This window comes from Lepidochelys olivacea, assembly GCF_965140295.1.
Source record: "Lepidochelys olivacea isolate rLepOli2 genome assembly, chromosome: 3".
Classification (NCBI taxonomy): domain Eukaryota; kingdom Metazoa; phylum Chordata; order Testudines; family Cheloniidae; genus Lepidochelys; species Lepidochelys olivacea.
Window position 1 is genome coordinate 202,263,837 of NC_140413.1, and position 14,873 is coordinate 202,278,709.

The 14,873-nt window shown below is 42.5% G+C and overlaps 1 protein-coding gene across 2 annotated transcripts in view; it reads right to left on the reverse strand.

The window, feature by feature from the left end:
- The window catches only part of PLCB4 (phospholipase C beta 4), a 326,177-nt gene that overhangs the window by 79,010 nt on the left and 232,294 nt on the right, over positions 1–14,873 (reverse strand). For both annotated transcript variants that reach the window (XM_084622532.1, XM_084622531.1), the window contains exons 14-19: positions 12,397–12,607; positions 11,651–11,744; positions 10,888–10,967; positions 10,416–10,500; positions 2,748–2,838; positions 1,671–1,766 (exon numbers count right to left, since the gene is read on the reverse strand). In XM_084622532.1, the coding sequence (XP_084478658.1) occupies positions 1,671–1,766; positions 2,748–2,838; positions 10,416–10,500; positions 10,888–10,967; positions 11,651–11,744; positions 12,397–12,607 (657 nt within the window). The remainder of the gene's footprint in view (positions 1–1,670; positions 1,767–2,747; positions 2,839–10,415; positions 10,501–10,887; positions 10,968–11,650; positions 11,745–12,396; positions 12,608–14,873) is intronic.

A 14,873-nucleotide genomic window follows, 5' to 3' on the forward strand; every position in this document is an offset into this window, starting at 1 on the left:
GAGCGACATAACTTACATCGACTTAAGTGGTAGTGTAGACAAGGACCTAGCCTTCGTTTATCACTAGGAGGAAACCACTGACAAGCATGTCAAATGCAGTCTCTTTGTCAAAGATAACTCTCTACCCAGATTGACGGGGTCAAGGAGATCAGCAGCATCTAGATACTGTGCAAATTGTCTTACCACAACCTTCTCCACTAAACGTGCCCAAGAAAGGAAGAGAAGATTCAATACTCCTCAATAATTAGCTAGATTGCCAGCATCCAGCAATGAACACTATTGCTTCCTTCAAAGCAACAGGCCGTTTGCCCTCTCTAGGAGAGGCACTGACAATCCCATAAGCAATGGGCTCAGTATTTTCCCCACTGGCCTTCGCCAGCCAGGAACGATGTGTATCCAAAGCATTTCCTGACTGCTCTGGCAACATATTGTATGTGTGAAGAGAGATATTAACACACAGATGGACAAATTCAAACCAACATGTGAGAAAAGGTTGGTGTTCGCTACATGGGAGAAATAGCTTATTTTGTAGTGCTTATAAATGAACTGAAAAATTAAACTAGCAGTTGCAAGAGATACTGGCAGGATTTTTCACATACACAGCGTAATTTACATGAGGAAGAAATACAAATAATCTCCCGTAATTGTATAAAAATGTTGCAGATCCTACTCTACCATTTCTATCCCCCTCCCCCGCCTGTTAAAAGGTGTGTTTAATCCGCTGACCCATTATTTTAGCTAAAGGCACCCTGTTTGGACAATTCCTGATATCACCTCCAGGTGGTGAACTAGGTAGCAAGAACAAGATTCAAACGTAGTCAATGCCTATCTCATAACAGATCTAATAGTTCAGCACCCTGTTTTTGACCTTCCACAACATCTATGGGTAAAGCTCAATCGCTTCAGATGGAGAGTGATCAGATGGGCTGCTAATGGGTCTTTGTGACTCCCCCTCCATTTGACACTGAGGTCAATTAAAAGATGAAGGTCACATGCCTGTAGACTGCGTTCATTGGCAAGGGCTTCGTGGTTCCCTTCTGGACTTTGCACAATGCTCTTCTCTCAATGACTTAGACTAACACACGTGACTTGACCATCCATGCAGATGGAATTGCAGTACATCTATCTTCACAACTACATTCTGCTTTTCTTCTTCAGCAGCCCTTTTAACCTCTGCTTTTCCCCAGGGTATTTTTGCTGTTGTGTTATCCTACCCCTGTAGACAACGCCTCACCCCAGAGATCTCAAAGGGTTATCCCGGAGATAAATTGCAAAGAAACAAATTAACAAACTAAATGGGATCAAAAGCAGAACCCTGTTCCAAGGGCAACAGCAACGAAAGATAAGACATGAAAAGGTTAATGCAACTTCTTTTTCTAATGGTCTAATTTGCTTTGTAACATTTTCATTTATTTAATTTTACATGCGCTTCAGGTTCACAGAGTTTAGAGAGATTTATTTAAAATCTAAACAAATAAACGTACTTATGAGTTTATGTTACAAGTGGGAAGCCTATAAAGACAGTGCTTGTGAGGATATGTCAGGTTAAAGTGAAGCAGTTATATGAAAAGGCTTCTACTGAGGCCCAGTGGCAAATGTCTATCTGAACTCCTCCCTCCTTTTCCAGCAGGCAAGCAACTCCCAAGAAGCATCGCTTATAAAATCCTCACCACTTTCTATTTCTTCTTCATTGTCATCTTCTAGGATATTGACAGGAGCAGCTGTTTCGCCAGCCTCCATCATACTTTTCAGTGCCTCAAGCTGTTCTGTTTAAAAAATAAAAAAACAGAGAGAAAATTAACGTTAGCCATGTAACAAATGGTTCTTATTCAAAATAAAATATTTTAACTCAAATTACATGAAGAAAATGCTAAATAACTAGGGCCTGATTCTGACAGGGGCTTGAATTGGAGTTGTGGGTGCTCAGTACCAATTCGGGTCAGGTCTTCTGTCAGCAATAAAGATTTGCAAAAGAACTTGAAACCCATTGTTGTTAGGGATACTTTGATAAAACAGTTATTACCAATGCTGGATCAAAAAAAAAAAACCCAAACAAACAGTAAGGCCCCAATGAAGTCAAGGAGCGTCTTTCCAGTGACTTCAAGAGCCTTCGGATCATTACTGCCGTGAGCAAGTCCTGGGTAACAGATGGCTGATCGCTTTCACGGCCTAATATGACATTCCATATTGGAATGGGAATTTTACCTCAATGTTATTTCTGAATTGTGCTTGTATGTTGCACCGTATGAGCCAACCCTCAAGTCAATGGGAGTTTAGCCACTGTCTTCAATGGGAGAAGGTCCAGGGCCAATCAGTACGGCCATAGTAGGAACCATGAATACCCCAGCATCATGATTCGTGCACAGCAGAAGAATGCCAGGATTAGCAAGAAAAGAACAGTCATTTGAAATTCCATTTCAGTTTTAGTTCACCCTGGCAGGTGTGGAAAACACAACAATGACAGCACACCTGCTCTACAACAGATTCCATCTGTGTTACATTTTGGCGTGGACAGCAATCAGATTATGACCCAGAATTCCATTTCAAGTTATATGTATTTATAATCTCTACACATTTACACAGAGGGCAAAACTTTGCCACTGATATGAAACACAAGTGAAAACAAAATGTCATGCATAGTGAATATAAAGTATGTTCTTCATTTTGGAAAGTTTGGTAGAACATTGTTCTGTTATCTAAAGTGCATACTTTTGTATTAATGTAATGGTTCAATGAACTTTACTTACTTTTTTCCACTTCAGGTTTCAGCCTTTTGTTTTTTATGAGTATCTTTCTTTTGAGATCATTCGGGGACGGTAAGGGTCTTCCTGGTTCAAGCTACAAAAATGGAGAGAAGGGCTTATTGAGCATGATTTGCAATGATCTTCTCATTTAACCTCTTTGACTACCCATTTTGGGCTGGATTCTGACTTTAGGACCAGCCTGAGCAAGGGACACTGAGGACATCTCTTCACTACAGGGAGATCGATGCTGCTGCAATCGATGCAGCTGGGGTCAATTTAGTGGGACTAGTGAAGACCCACTAACTCGACAGCAGAGCGCTCTCCAGTCAACCCCGGTACTCCAGCTCCTCGAGAAGATTAAGGTAAGTCAACAGGAAAACATCTACCATTAACGCGACGCAGCGCAGTGAAGACACTGTGGTAAGTCGACCTAGGCTACGTTGACTTCAGCGAAGTTATTCATATAACTGGAGTAGCGTAACTTAGATCGACTTACCCCGGTAGTGAAGACAAGCCCTGACTAAGCAGAACCATGGAGGGGCTGCTCTGCAGCCAGGGCAAGATGGAGACAATGACCTAAAGGGAGGACTTCCACTTCCCCTGCAGCCATCCCCCCACCCTCTGAAATGCGAAACACGGGATCCCATCCCTCTCTGCTCATGGAAGTGGATGGGATCATTTGGCCTGTATATTGTAAACTCCTTATTATCTCATATTCCTGTAATGAGCCACACACAAAAAACTCTGAATACATCAGAATAAAAACAACAGTCACATGAAAATATCAACAGGAATGCAAGGACACTGAAAAAGTCATTCATTTATTTTCTTCTTCTGCTCAGGATTTTATGTTGCATCAATAAAATATTAAAAATCAAAGGTTCATATAACCCCTTTAACTATCTCTGTGTATTCAGGTAAGAATGTCCCTCTTTTTTGCTCTTATCAGATTATTTTGAAGGGCAATGTTTGAGAACCTCCTGATCTTAAGTTAGCCACATTCTGGATTTAAAAGCACAGCTAATGTGCAGTCCTTGAATTTTGTTGACCTATCTTGCTATTTTGTCTAATTGCTACTCTTGCCCCTTTTAACAAAACATGTTTAGACATCTATTATTTCCTCATGTTAAGGTTTGCTAAATTCTAAAAACAAGAACATGCTGATTAAAAAAAAACCTACATTGGTAAGAGAGACTTATTATTTATCAAATCATCTGAAAACTGAATTCTGCTCTAACATTTTCTCTCTGCTGCTCATATCTTTCATATGGGTTTCGAATGGGTTGCTGCCTGACTGCCATCCAGAAGAAAAATACTTCCAAAATTAATTGGTAATAATAATACTTTACATTAATACTTATTGTTTGATGATCACAAAACATTTTACAAAAATTAATTAACACAATGCAAGAGTGTGGCAGGAAAGTATCATCATCCTCACTTTACAGATGGGGAAAACAAGGCAGGAAGAGGTTACATAGCTTTAAAATAAAGCATTTATCATCTGAGCACGGTATAGTAAATAGCAAAGGAGTCCCTCCCCTGGAGAAATTACAATCTAAATAGACAAGAGACAGAGTTGGAGGGGAAACTGAGGCAGAGAGGGCAACAAAGTGACAGAAGTAATGCCACAGATCAGTAGCACAGGCAGGAGCAAAACCCACCTCTCCTGATTCCTAGTCCACTGCCAGATCCACAGGGTCACACCACCTTGGCAACAGTAAAGTCAGGAGACTGAAGTATCAACTCATACATTGACTTGCTGCGTGATTTTGGGCTAGTTGCTTAAACTCAGTTCCCTAATATCAATTTCCTAATTTGCTAAATGTGACTAACAATACTTACCCAGCTTAACTCACTGCCGTATTGTGAGGTTCCAGCAACCAGTGCACAACCCTGCGAAGATTTATCTATGCGAGTAGTCCTTAGCCAGATGATAAGGACTATACCTGCCAGTAAGGGCTTGTAGGAGCATGTCTTTGATGTTTGTGGACAGTATCAAATGACAAATGCTACGTATGTGCTAAGTAAATGACTTGCTCCATATTGGGAAGGGAGAGGCATAACATCTGTTGGCCCATCACTCTCCACTCTGAGGTGGGCAGAGCACAGGCCAGGATCCCCTGGTACAAGCCCCAGGACACAAAGGAGTGCAGATTTGGGTGGTGTGGCTCTCTCCCAGTGGGCCTGGGAAGGAAATGGGGGAAGGATCTGTTACCCAGGATCACAGCTGAAAAGGACAATGGTACACTGAGGTAGAAGTGAGTTGGGACTGGAAGATATAGCCAGGGTTAGTAAGGAATCCCAGAACGGGGAGGCAGATCTCTTTGGAGTGGGTGGAGTTTCTAGGTATTCAACCACCACATAAAAAAATAACAGTAATCAAGTCAGCTTTGTCACTGTGCCAGACCAGCATCAACAGCCTCTGTGGGAAGGCACTGTCAACCCACCACACCAGGGGAGGGCAAACTTTTTGGCCTGAGGGCCACGTCGGGTTTCCAAAATTGTACGGAGGGCCGATTAGGGGAGGCTGTGTCTCCCGAAACAGCCAGGCGTGGCCCGGCCCACCACCTCCTATCCGACGCCACCGCTTCTCGCCCCCTGATGCTCCCCGGGACTCCTGCCCCATCCAACCCCCCGCTCCCTGTCCCCTGACCACCCCCGGATCCCCCACCCCTGACTGCCCCCTGCCACCCCATCCAACCCCCCCTCATTCCTGACTGCCCCCCGGGACTCATGCCCCATCCAACCACCTTATTCTCTGCCCTCTGACCCCCCCGACCCCTGACCACATTCCCAAACTCCTCTGCCTTCTATCCAACCCCATCTTCCCCCTGTCCCCTTACTACGTGGCCCAGAGCACCAGGTCAGGCCGCGGTTCTGCAACTGCGTGACCTGGCTGCCCAGAGCATGGCGCGGTGCACTGAGGCTGAGGTGAAACAGCGGGGGAGGGGCCGGGGACTAGTCTCCCAGGCCAGGAGCTCAGGGGCCAAGCAGGAGGGTCCTGTGGGCAGCATATGGCCCATGGGCCACAGTTTGCCCACCTCTGCACGACACCCTGATACCCAAATACAAGGAGACGCAAACAAAGCTGGCAAACAGCATGCAACATCCTTCCAAGCTAATATCCATTTTCCCATTATAATCAAGAGAACTCGATCATTCAGTTCCAGCAAGGGAATCGTGTGCAACACTCTCCACATGGACACTGAGGACAAAGGGAACTCTAGGTTATCATCCACTGGGTCCAGCAGTGAATATATTTTAACTCCACTAGATGTCAGTACAATCAGGTTTCATTCCCCCTACCTCTAAAATACCATTCTGCAATTAAAAGGTTAGCTAGGTGCCCCTCTGGGAAAATATCGGCTTCAGGCAGTCTCACGCCTGTCCTGCGTTTTCCTTCCAGAGACATTTAAAACGGAATATAACTACTTACGAAGGGCAAGTTTCCAACTTGCACCAGATGCCTTTTGAAAGTTTGATTTATGAATGTGTGCATGGAGGAGGCAGAGTGACAAGCCAGAAAAAAACAAACCATAAAACAGTGAGCACACTAAAGAGCAGAGACCAGATGAGGCTAGAATTGGGTCCCGAAGCTGCAGTAGCCACAGAACTTTTGGTGTGGCACCATTTCTGTTTGGTCACAGGGCCATGAGAAGCAGCCACTTGCGAGGACTGTGCTCAGGTTGGGGATATTACAGCCAGCCACACATCTCTGCATACCCCTCCGAGTATAGCAACATGATCTCTATTATGTATTCTTGCATCCTAACTATCCCTGTCAAATTTAAGAGACGAGAAAAAAGCACAGCCCTGGAGAAGGTGTCACTAGGCAAAAGGGCCTAGTAGTCACCAGGGGCAGTAGCAGGAAGGTGAGTCAAAGGAATCTCCTTCTGCCTGTCTTTCTTGGCAGTGTGGTGCAGCTGATAGCAGTTGTTCACCTCTGACATTTGGTGGCTGCTGCTAGAGAGTTTGAATGGGTTGTGCAAAGCAGTGGGCAGGCCCTGTAAGAGCATACGTAGACCCTAGAACAGCGGTTCTCAAACTGTGGGTCGGGACCCCAAAGTGGGTCAGAACCACCTTTTAATGGGGTTGCCAGGGCTGGCTTACACTTGCTGGGGCCCGGGGCTGAAGCCAGAGCCCCACCACTCAGGGCCAAAGCCGAAACTTGAGGGTTTCAGCCCTGGGCGGCAGGGCTCAGGTTACAGGCCCCCTGCCTCTAGCTGAAGCCCTTGGGCAGCGTGGCTCAGGCTTTGGTCCCCCCTTCTGGGGTCATACAGTAATTTTTGTTGTCAGAAGGGGGTCGTGGTGCAATGAAGTTTGAGAACCCCCGCCCTAGCAAATAGAAGGTTAGGCCAAGGTTGAATATTGGTAGGCCGTGCCTATTAAGAATGCTCCAGCATTTGCTATATTTCCTGGCTATGTATGAGACTGAAACGCATGTGGATTTTAGTTCTCCTGACCGTTCCTGCAGTTGCTGCTTCTGCTGGGAGCTCTTCATCCGATTCAGTTCCTAATGCAGCACTGACAGCAGCCCAGATTCCAGAGCTTGGTCTGGACCAGGAAGCATGAGATAGAAGACGCAGCTGAAGGCACTACACCCTTCCCTTCCAGGCACATATGATCAATTACTTTGCATCTGTCATGTTCTTCTGTACCAGATAGAACTGGTTACAGAGTTTGCTTATACACACCAGATGTGTTCATCATTTTAATGCTCTGGCAGGTATGACTGAGGTTCATTTAAATAAGGTATTTGACACAGCGCCTCCTAGTGGCTGAACAGCCTAGTACAGTTTAGCATCTGGCTGTCCATTACTTGCAAAGACTGGCTGTGGTCAGTTCGCAATCTTCTTCTTGTTTTGAATCTGCCATCGGTAGCATTTTATCTGTTGATTGTTCTTTCTGAGGAACAAATTGTAGCTGTCAATGGTTTATTTTGAATTCTCCACTGTCAGTCATGATCACATATTATATCGGTGCAGGGTTTTTTGTTTTTCTTTTTTGTTTTGTATATGACAGCTGAAGTTGTCCATCCTTTTTATCTATCCATTTTTACACGAACGTGGTCACCAGGTTCTAGACCTGGCAGTTCTCTGTCTGGCCACTTTGGAAATAGGCTCTTTTCCAAAGGTGGAACAGTAGTGCTGAGTTGTCCTCCCATCAGCAAGTGTACTGGACTATATCCAGTAGCTGTTATTGGTGCGGATCTATGACTCAGAGAGCAAGGAATCAATCTTTCTGCTGTAGGATTTTCTGAGCAGTCTGTAGAGCTCTCAGCCTCTCCATTTGCTTGTGGGTAACGTGGGCTGCTAGTGATATGATCAAAATCACATTTCGTTCAGAGTGACTTAAATTCTGCTGCAGTGAACTGTGGTCTGTTGCCTGTCACAGTTGTTCTGAAATAACCTAATTGAGCAAAAGGGGACTTCAGTTTCTCAAGAACACTGTGACATGTTACGTCTTTCAAGTACATTATTTCTATAAACCTGGGAAAATAGACCATGATAACCAGGTAGTGATGTCCTCTGAATTTGCATAAACCTGCAACTAGTCTTTTCCAAGGTGTCTCTGGTGTGGGTGTTTGTACACTGTATGGTTCAGCATTGTCTCTTAAGTTGATTTGTACTTGATAGCCTCTCAGAAGTCCAATATCACCAAATCCTCCATCAAGTTCTTTCACCTTTCTCACTGGGCCCATCATAACTGCCATGCTGCAGCTGAGACGGTTGTCACCTTTGATCACATGCACTCTGAATGCATAGCTTTTATCTTTGTAAGTTGTTTCTGTGGTGAGCTGATCCGTGCCATTCAGTATACCTCCAAGGCTGGTCAAAGCTGTGTCAGGTGACTTCAGCTCTGACAGTGATTGTAAATCCCTTCTAAGATGCCTGTGACATCAGCTCCTGAATCCGTTTTAAAGTCAATAGTCTTGCCACTCTCCAGGTTAGGTTCTATGTTTAGAGCCCTGCAAGCATACAAATATTTGGATCCACATCTGATCCACATCCACGATAATTAACGTCTATCCGACCTGTGATCCACACTCCACCGTTTTATATGTATCTGCATTCACACCCATGTCACTGTTAGAGCTCTGCGTGGATACAATTTGGAGCTGCATCTGATCCACAATCAGCAAAGATGGTAAACAATACAACCGCATCCGTGGCTGTAGATATTCACAGATATAAAGCGGATATCCGCAGATTTGCAACGTTCTATCTATGTCATCACAAGTAATAGATACCAGAAACAATGGCTCTTGGTTGTCTGTTATATGAGTCAACTCCATGACTGCTTTGGTGCAAACAGCTGCAATATGTCCATATTTCATACATTTATTACACATGTGCATCTGGCTGGACATGCATAATCTCTTGAGATATGACTTTTTCCACATCTTGTGCATGTAGGTTGGAATTGTCATTGTTAACTTGGGAGCGCTCTCTCCTTGCCTCAGGGGTTTTATGATGATAACTTTTAACACAGTTTCTAAACTAGCTTCAGTTTTTTAAGTTTGTCAAGTTTCTCTAGGTTTCACTGTTTCAATAGTTCAGACTGTTTTGCTATTTAAATAACTGAGATTAGGGTTAAATCTCTCTTCAATTTCAGCTGCTATGAAAGGTTTTTATCTGTTAACCCAATAAACCAGCCTGTGTCTGATATTTTCATGTTTTGCATTCCCAAAATCATAGTTTTCAGCCAATATATGCAGAACTCTTACAAAATATTCAACATTTTCCCCTGGTTCTTGAATGCTTTCATGAAAACATTCTCTTTCATAAACCACATTTCTCTGAGGTATAAAGTATGCATTAAACATAGCCAGAACCCTTTCCTACTCATCTTTGCGACAGTCTGCAGTAAAGTCAAAGGATTTAAAGATATGCTTTGCTTGCTTCCCCACATAAATTAAAGAAGATACTTGAATATCTCCAGTTTCTTCCCAAAGTTTGTTTGCAAGTCGAAATCTTCCAAAATACTGTCTGTCCACTGTGAAGATTTGTCAAAGCTGAAGTTCTTTGGGGCATTGAAAAGTGGCATGTTGATGAGATCCTGCAACCTTTGTGGCTGTTCTGTCTGTCTGTACTTTGTTGCTTTGTTCCTTCTGTTTCTGGTCTTACTGTACTCCTGACACCACGTTCTTCTGTACCAGCTGTGGACTGGCCACAGTGCTTGCTTATACCCACGAGATGTATTCATCATTAGATCCTGTAATGCTCTGCCATGTATGGCTGAGATTCATTTAAATAAGATTTTTGCACATAGTGCCACTTAGCATTAATACAGTTTAGCATTAATTAGAGCATCAATAACTGGAAATTACAGAGAGACAAGGTGGGTGAGGTCACAAGCAAAGACACTACACTTGGTCTATTTTATAGGGGAGGCAACCCTGCTTGACTCAGCATGGGGACATGGCTCCCCAACCCTTGCCAGAAGTCCTTCCCCAAACTCTGTTCAGAAGAAATTAAATGAACCAGCTAAGGACCCAAAAACTGAGAAGCCCAAAATCAATAGTGATGTTTGAAAACTAAGGCCCAGGCACACACAAGTTTCTCCACCATTGGTTACTATACCGCTCTAATAAATAGTCTCAAGTTATTAAACCGCTCTAATAAAATTAACAAGAAATATAAACACAATTTTTAAAAAGATACATACTGGATGTGTTTCTAGAGGTTGCTTCAAAAGGAGATCGCCAAAATAATCTTCACAGTATTTTGACATCTTGTACTGTTGGTATTTGCTGGAAAAAAGTGACATTAGTTAATCCCAAGCCATCATTCAGCAACAAAAACCTGTTACTACTTTTAACTGTTTATAAAAACCGAACTAATATAACTGAAATGCATGAATTTATTTAAACCAAAGTAATGTGCTGATTAAATATTATTCAGTTAACGTGACCTTCGAATGTAATTCACTGCTGAATCACAGCATTATTAAAACAATTCAAAGCTTGACCTTTGTGTTAAAGCCAACATCTCTGGATCTCTTCAAAGTGACATCTAATTTATCTGCATAACCCTGTTACAAAGTTTTCCAAGTCAAGTTGAACTATTATGAGCCTTATCATAGGTGCAATTGCTCTTTCATTGCAGTATTAAAAATGGAAGATGAATATACTTTATACCTGCAGTGATTTTCAAAGGAAAGAATAACAGGATACTCAGATGTAACAAATGCAGTTTCCTTAATGGCTTGAATGACATCCTTTAAAATGCAAAGAAAGTGTTCATGTTAAAACACATCAAGTGGCAATTATGAGTAGAAATATTTTACAGACACAGAACATGATGGATTCTATAGTAAATGAAGCAAAGACAGACAGAACAAAATGGGTCTATTTCATTTCTCTATTTACTTCCACTCCATGTTTAAAAAACTCTCACTCCACCTGAGGAAGGAAGATGGTAGCTACAGCCACAAGCTCAGTGCTGCTCTGAGACATAGGGATCTGACAGCTGATCTTGCCCAGAGGAGGATTTTGGCTGAAGGGACAATGCCTGTGTTTCATCTGTCACTTCCACAGGTAAGGGGGACTTTTGCAGCAGAGCCATTATTGACTCTGCTGTGCATAAGAGTGGCAGGATTTGGAAAGACTATACAGAGTGCCTGAGTGGGCTCCCTGAATGATTTCATGCAGAACGGGGTGGGAAGAGGAAGTGAGGCAGAAGTAAGCTGTTGAGAGTTCAGGACATAGGACCCACCCCTATTTAAATCATTCATTCCATTAGGATGTAGGACCAGCCATGCAGTGTTGTGGGGTGGGATTCCCTCTCTCTGCAGAGTTCCCTACTTGCTAGCTAAATTTCTCCGTCTGGGTGTTGGAGAGAGGATTTGGGCTTAAAGTTTGACGTATAAATTTGAAGTTATCAATGATCTATAAATTCTACCTTGAAAAGAATATCTGTACACATTGCTTTCCCATGTGTTATTATTGGTTCTTGGTCTTCACCTTTTCCATCCCAACAATCCAGTTCAACACATCTAAAAACCCAATAACAACTATGTCAATTTTCACAATATTTCCATAAATATACAAGCCATTTGACAGAAACTCCAAGCAATCTGTCTTGTTCAGGAGCAGAGGCTAGAGTAAATAACAATGCAATTTTAGAAGCGCTACAATTCCTCTCATGCTGTATGTAATACACAAACTCTTATCATGTCAATTTGATTTTATAACTATGGACGTATTACATTAAACTGTGCGTGTGGGAGTGTAAAATGTCTGAGTGAAAGTGGGTTTTTTAATCAGCACTCCATTATTTACTCTCCCATTAGCTAATCTGGATATACCATATTTACGCACTGCAAGTAGTTAAACTGGAAGTCAAACGGATATCCACAAAAATGCAGATTGGCTTAATCACACAGCACAAATCCCTCTGAACTGCAGAAGTGTGTGAAGCATACATCTTCCAACACACCCCTTCCCCCCACAATACTGCAACTTCCTAAAGGCGACTCTTTCCGTATGTTTTTGTACAATAAAGATTTTTACTTATGATACTTTTCATATTTCTCATACTTATTATATTTACATGGTATCATATATAATTGCCGAGGTAAATAAAATGAAATATTGATTTTCCTAAAACAAAATGAACTATGAAAGCCATTATCCTATATTTCCAACCTGCAACCAGCCAAAAGCACTTGTCTGTACATCTCTACAGAAGACTTCCCGCCAAACTGCCTGCCTGTTAGATAGGTATTGTGGGAGGAGCTGATGAAGTAGTGAGCCAAAGAATGGTCCATTTCCTGGTATAATTCCAAACGGTCAAGGAAGACTGGGGCATTTTCATCTGACATCAAATATCTGCAGAATCCATCACTTGATATGAGACCTGGAAGGAAAAAATAGCTTTATGTGTTTTCTGTATTTATGCAGAGAATACAGATTGTTAGTGTTTAAAGGAACACAGACACTGCTACCCAGAAGAGGAGCTGGTATTTTATAACAGCAGATAAAAGAAAATTAGCAACAATAATTTAAGTACAAGACTCTCCCAGTCTTTCAAAGGCTGGAATCCAAAGATTCTATTAGCATGACCTAGAAAGTTAATTTATTTTGGATTTATTTCCAAACCATGGAAGGTTCGAGACTTTTGCTAACCATCCTACTGTTCAGCGTATATACAGCAGATTATCTTCCTGACAATGAAAATTAAAACATTGTCTGCATAAACAAAGCCATGTTAGAAAATAGGGCTGTGTGTGCACAGTAACTTTGATCACAGTGTTCATAGTATGTTTTCTTCCTCCTCTTTTTGTTTTGTGCTTCAGAAATTGTAAAAGACGAGGGGCTAGATTCTGGTGTAAGCCAGATCAGAATCTGCCTGTGGTATCTATTTTAAAAATGGCCTCATGCTAAAAAAAAAGGGGGGGGCAGTTAACCATCTAAATAGTGACATGACACAATTGGAATGCAATTTGAACTTGAAGTTCATGTTTCCTAATGTCAGACATGGGAGCTCTGTTATTGGCAAGGGATGGCTAACAGCAGCTCCAATTTTACTTTGTTTCACATGACCTTTTTGTTCCAACAGAGAATCCCTAACCCCCCAGCTTTCACTTGCTCATAACTTTCTGAACAAGTCTCACTTGGGGCTTTGAACTTTCTATTCTTGGTCACAGCCAAATCCCTTCAGCTGGCTTTGAGTTAGGAGAAAATGAAAAAAAAAACCCAACACATTCTCATCTTAAGAAATTTAACTCCCCTCCCACCCCACATACACACTAAGAACTTAAAAACAGCAGAATAAAGTAGCTCCAAGCACGACATGCGATTAGTCTGGAGGAAAAAGTATAAGAGAGTGAAAAAAAATCACTACTGTGTATAGTTGTTGAATATTTGCTATGATTTTAGCAACGTAATGAAGTCCTCCCTCAATGATAACATAATTAAGAGGCTGAGTTAGCAGCCTAGCAGAAGGAGAAAGTGTCTATAACTACTCTCCCAAAGAGCTCCTGAGCTTACTGAGCCATTCATGTACTGCACAGCACACGAGGAAGGGTTGAGTTCTAGTTACTGATCCTTACCATACAGCAGGGGTAGTCAATAGGCGGACCATGGGCCAAATCCAGACCGCCAGCTGCTTTTGAATGGACCCCCAAATCTTTTTATTTACCTATTATCATTATTGTTGTTATTATTTTAATTATTTTTTCTGGAGTATGGACCTTGACTACACCTTGACCAAGAAATTTCGACCTTGACAAAAAAATAATTCACTATCCCTGCTGTACGGTGACCAAGGCAGGACTGGTTTCTTACAGCTCTTGTGCAGCGAATGAGGTCTTGCCTCCCACACAGTGCTATTCAGTGCACACATGTGCCTAAGTGCCTTATGGAATAGGGGTCTTGTAAAGGACTGCAGAGAACAGACACCACACAGATAAGCCATGTCTCCATTGGATGTTGGGGTAGGGTGGCAATTCATGCATTCCCAGAATACCAGACATTATGGTACTTCCAGGACTGGTGTGGGCCTTACCCTCCAGCATGACCTACTGGCGTGACCTCACATGGACAGTGCATACAAGGGCACACTAGTGGGGGTGGAATGATGTGCTTTTCAAAATGTCATCCCCATCTGATACTGGACAGAACCTAGTCTGGTTGTGTCTCCACACTGGACTTGGGAACAACCACCCAACAAGAGGACAGTATGGTTTAAAGCCAGATGAAGTTGTGGATCCCCAACGTAGGCAGGTTGTTGGGAATCCACAACTTCTGGGGCCAATTTCTCCCCTTCTCCCACTAATTCCATTGGGGTAAAACCACAATGAACTAACCCCACCAAGGAAAGACAAACATCAGAAAAACCCCATCGACTTTTCTGCAGCAGACATTCTGCATTTACATACATCACAGTAGAAATAAGAAAGAAAGAAAGAAAAAGAATTAAAACAATAGGCTCAATTCACTACCATGACTCAATGACTGGTTGAAAGAATATGAAAGCCGTATAGAAGCTTATGCCGGCATCAGCTTCTAGATAGGTATTTTGCAGACAAGAAACTGTATCTTCATAAACTACTGGTTCGCTTTATCTTCTGCACACCCAAAAGATGGGTGCATATCTTTCTGAATAGGGGAAAACAATTCTC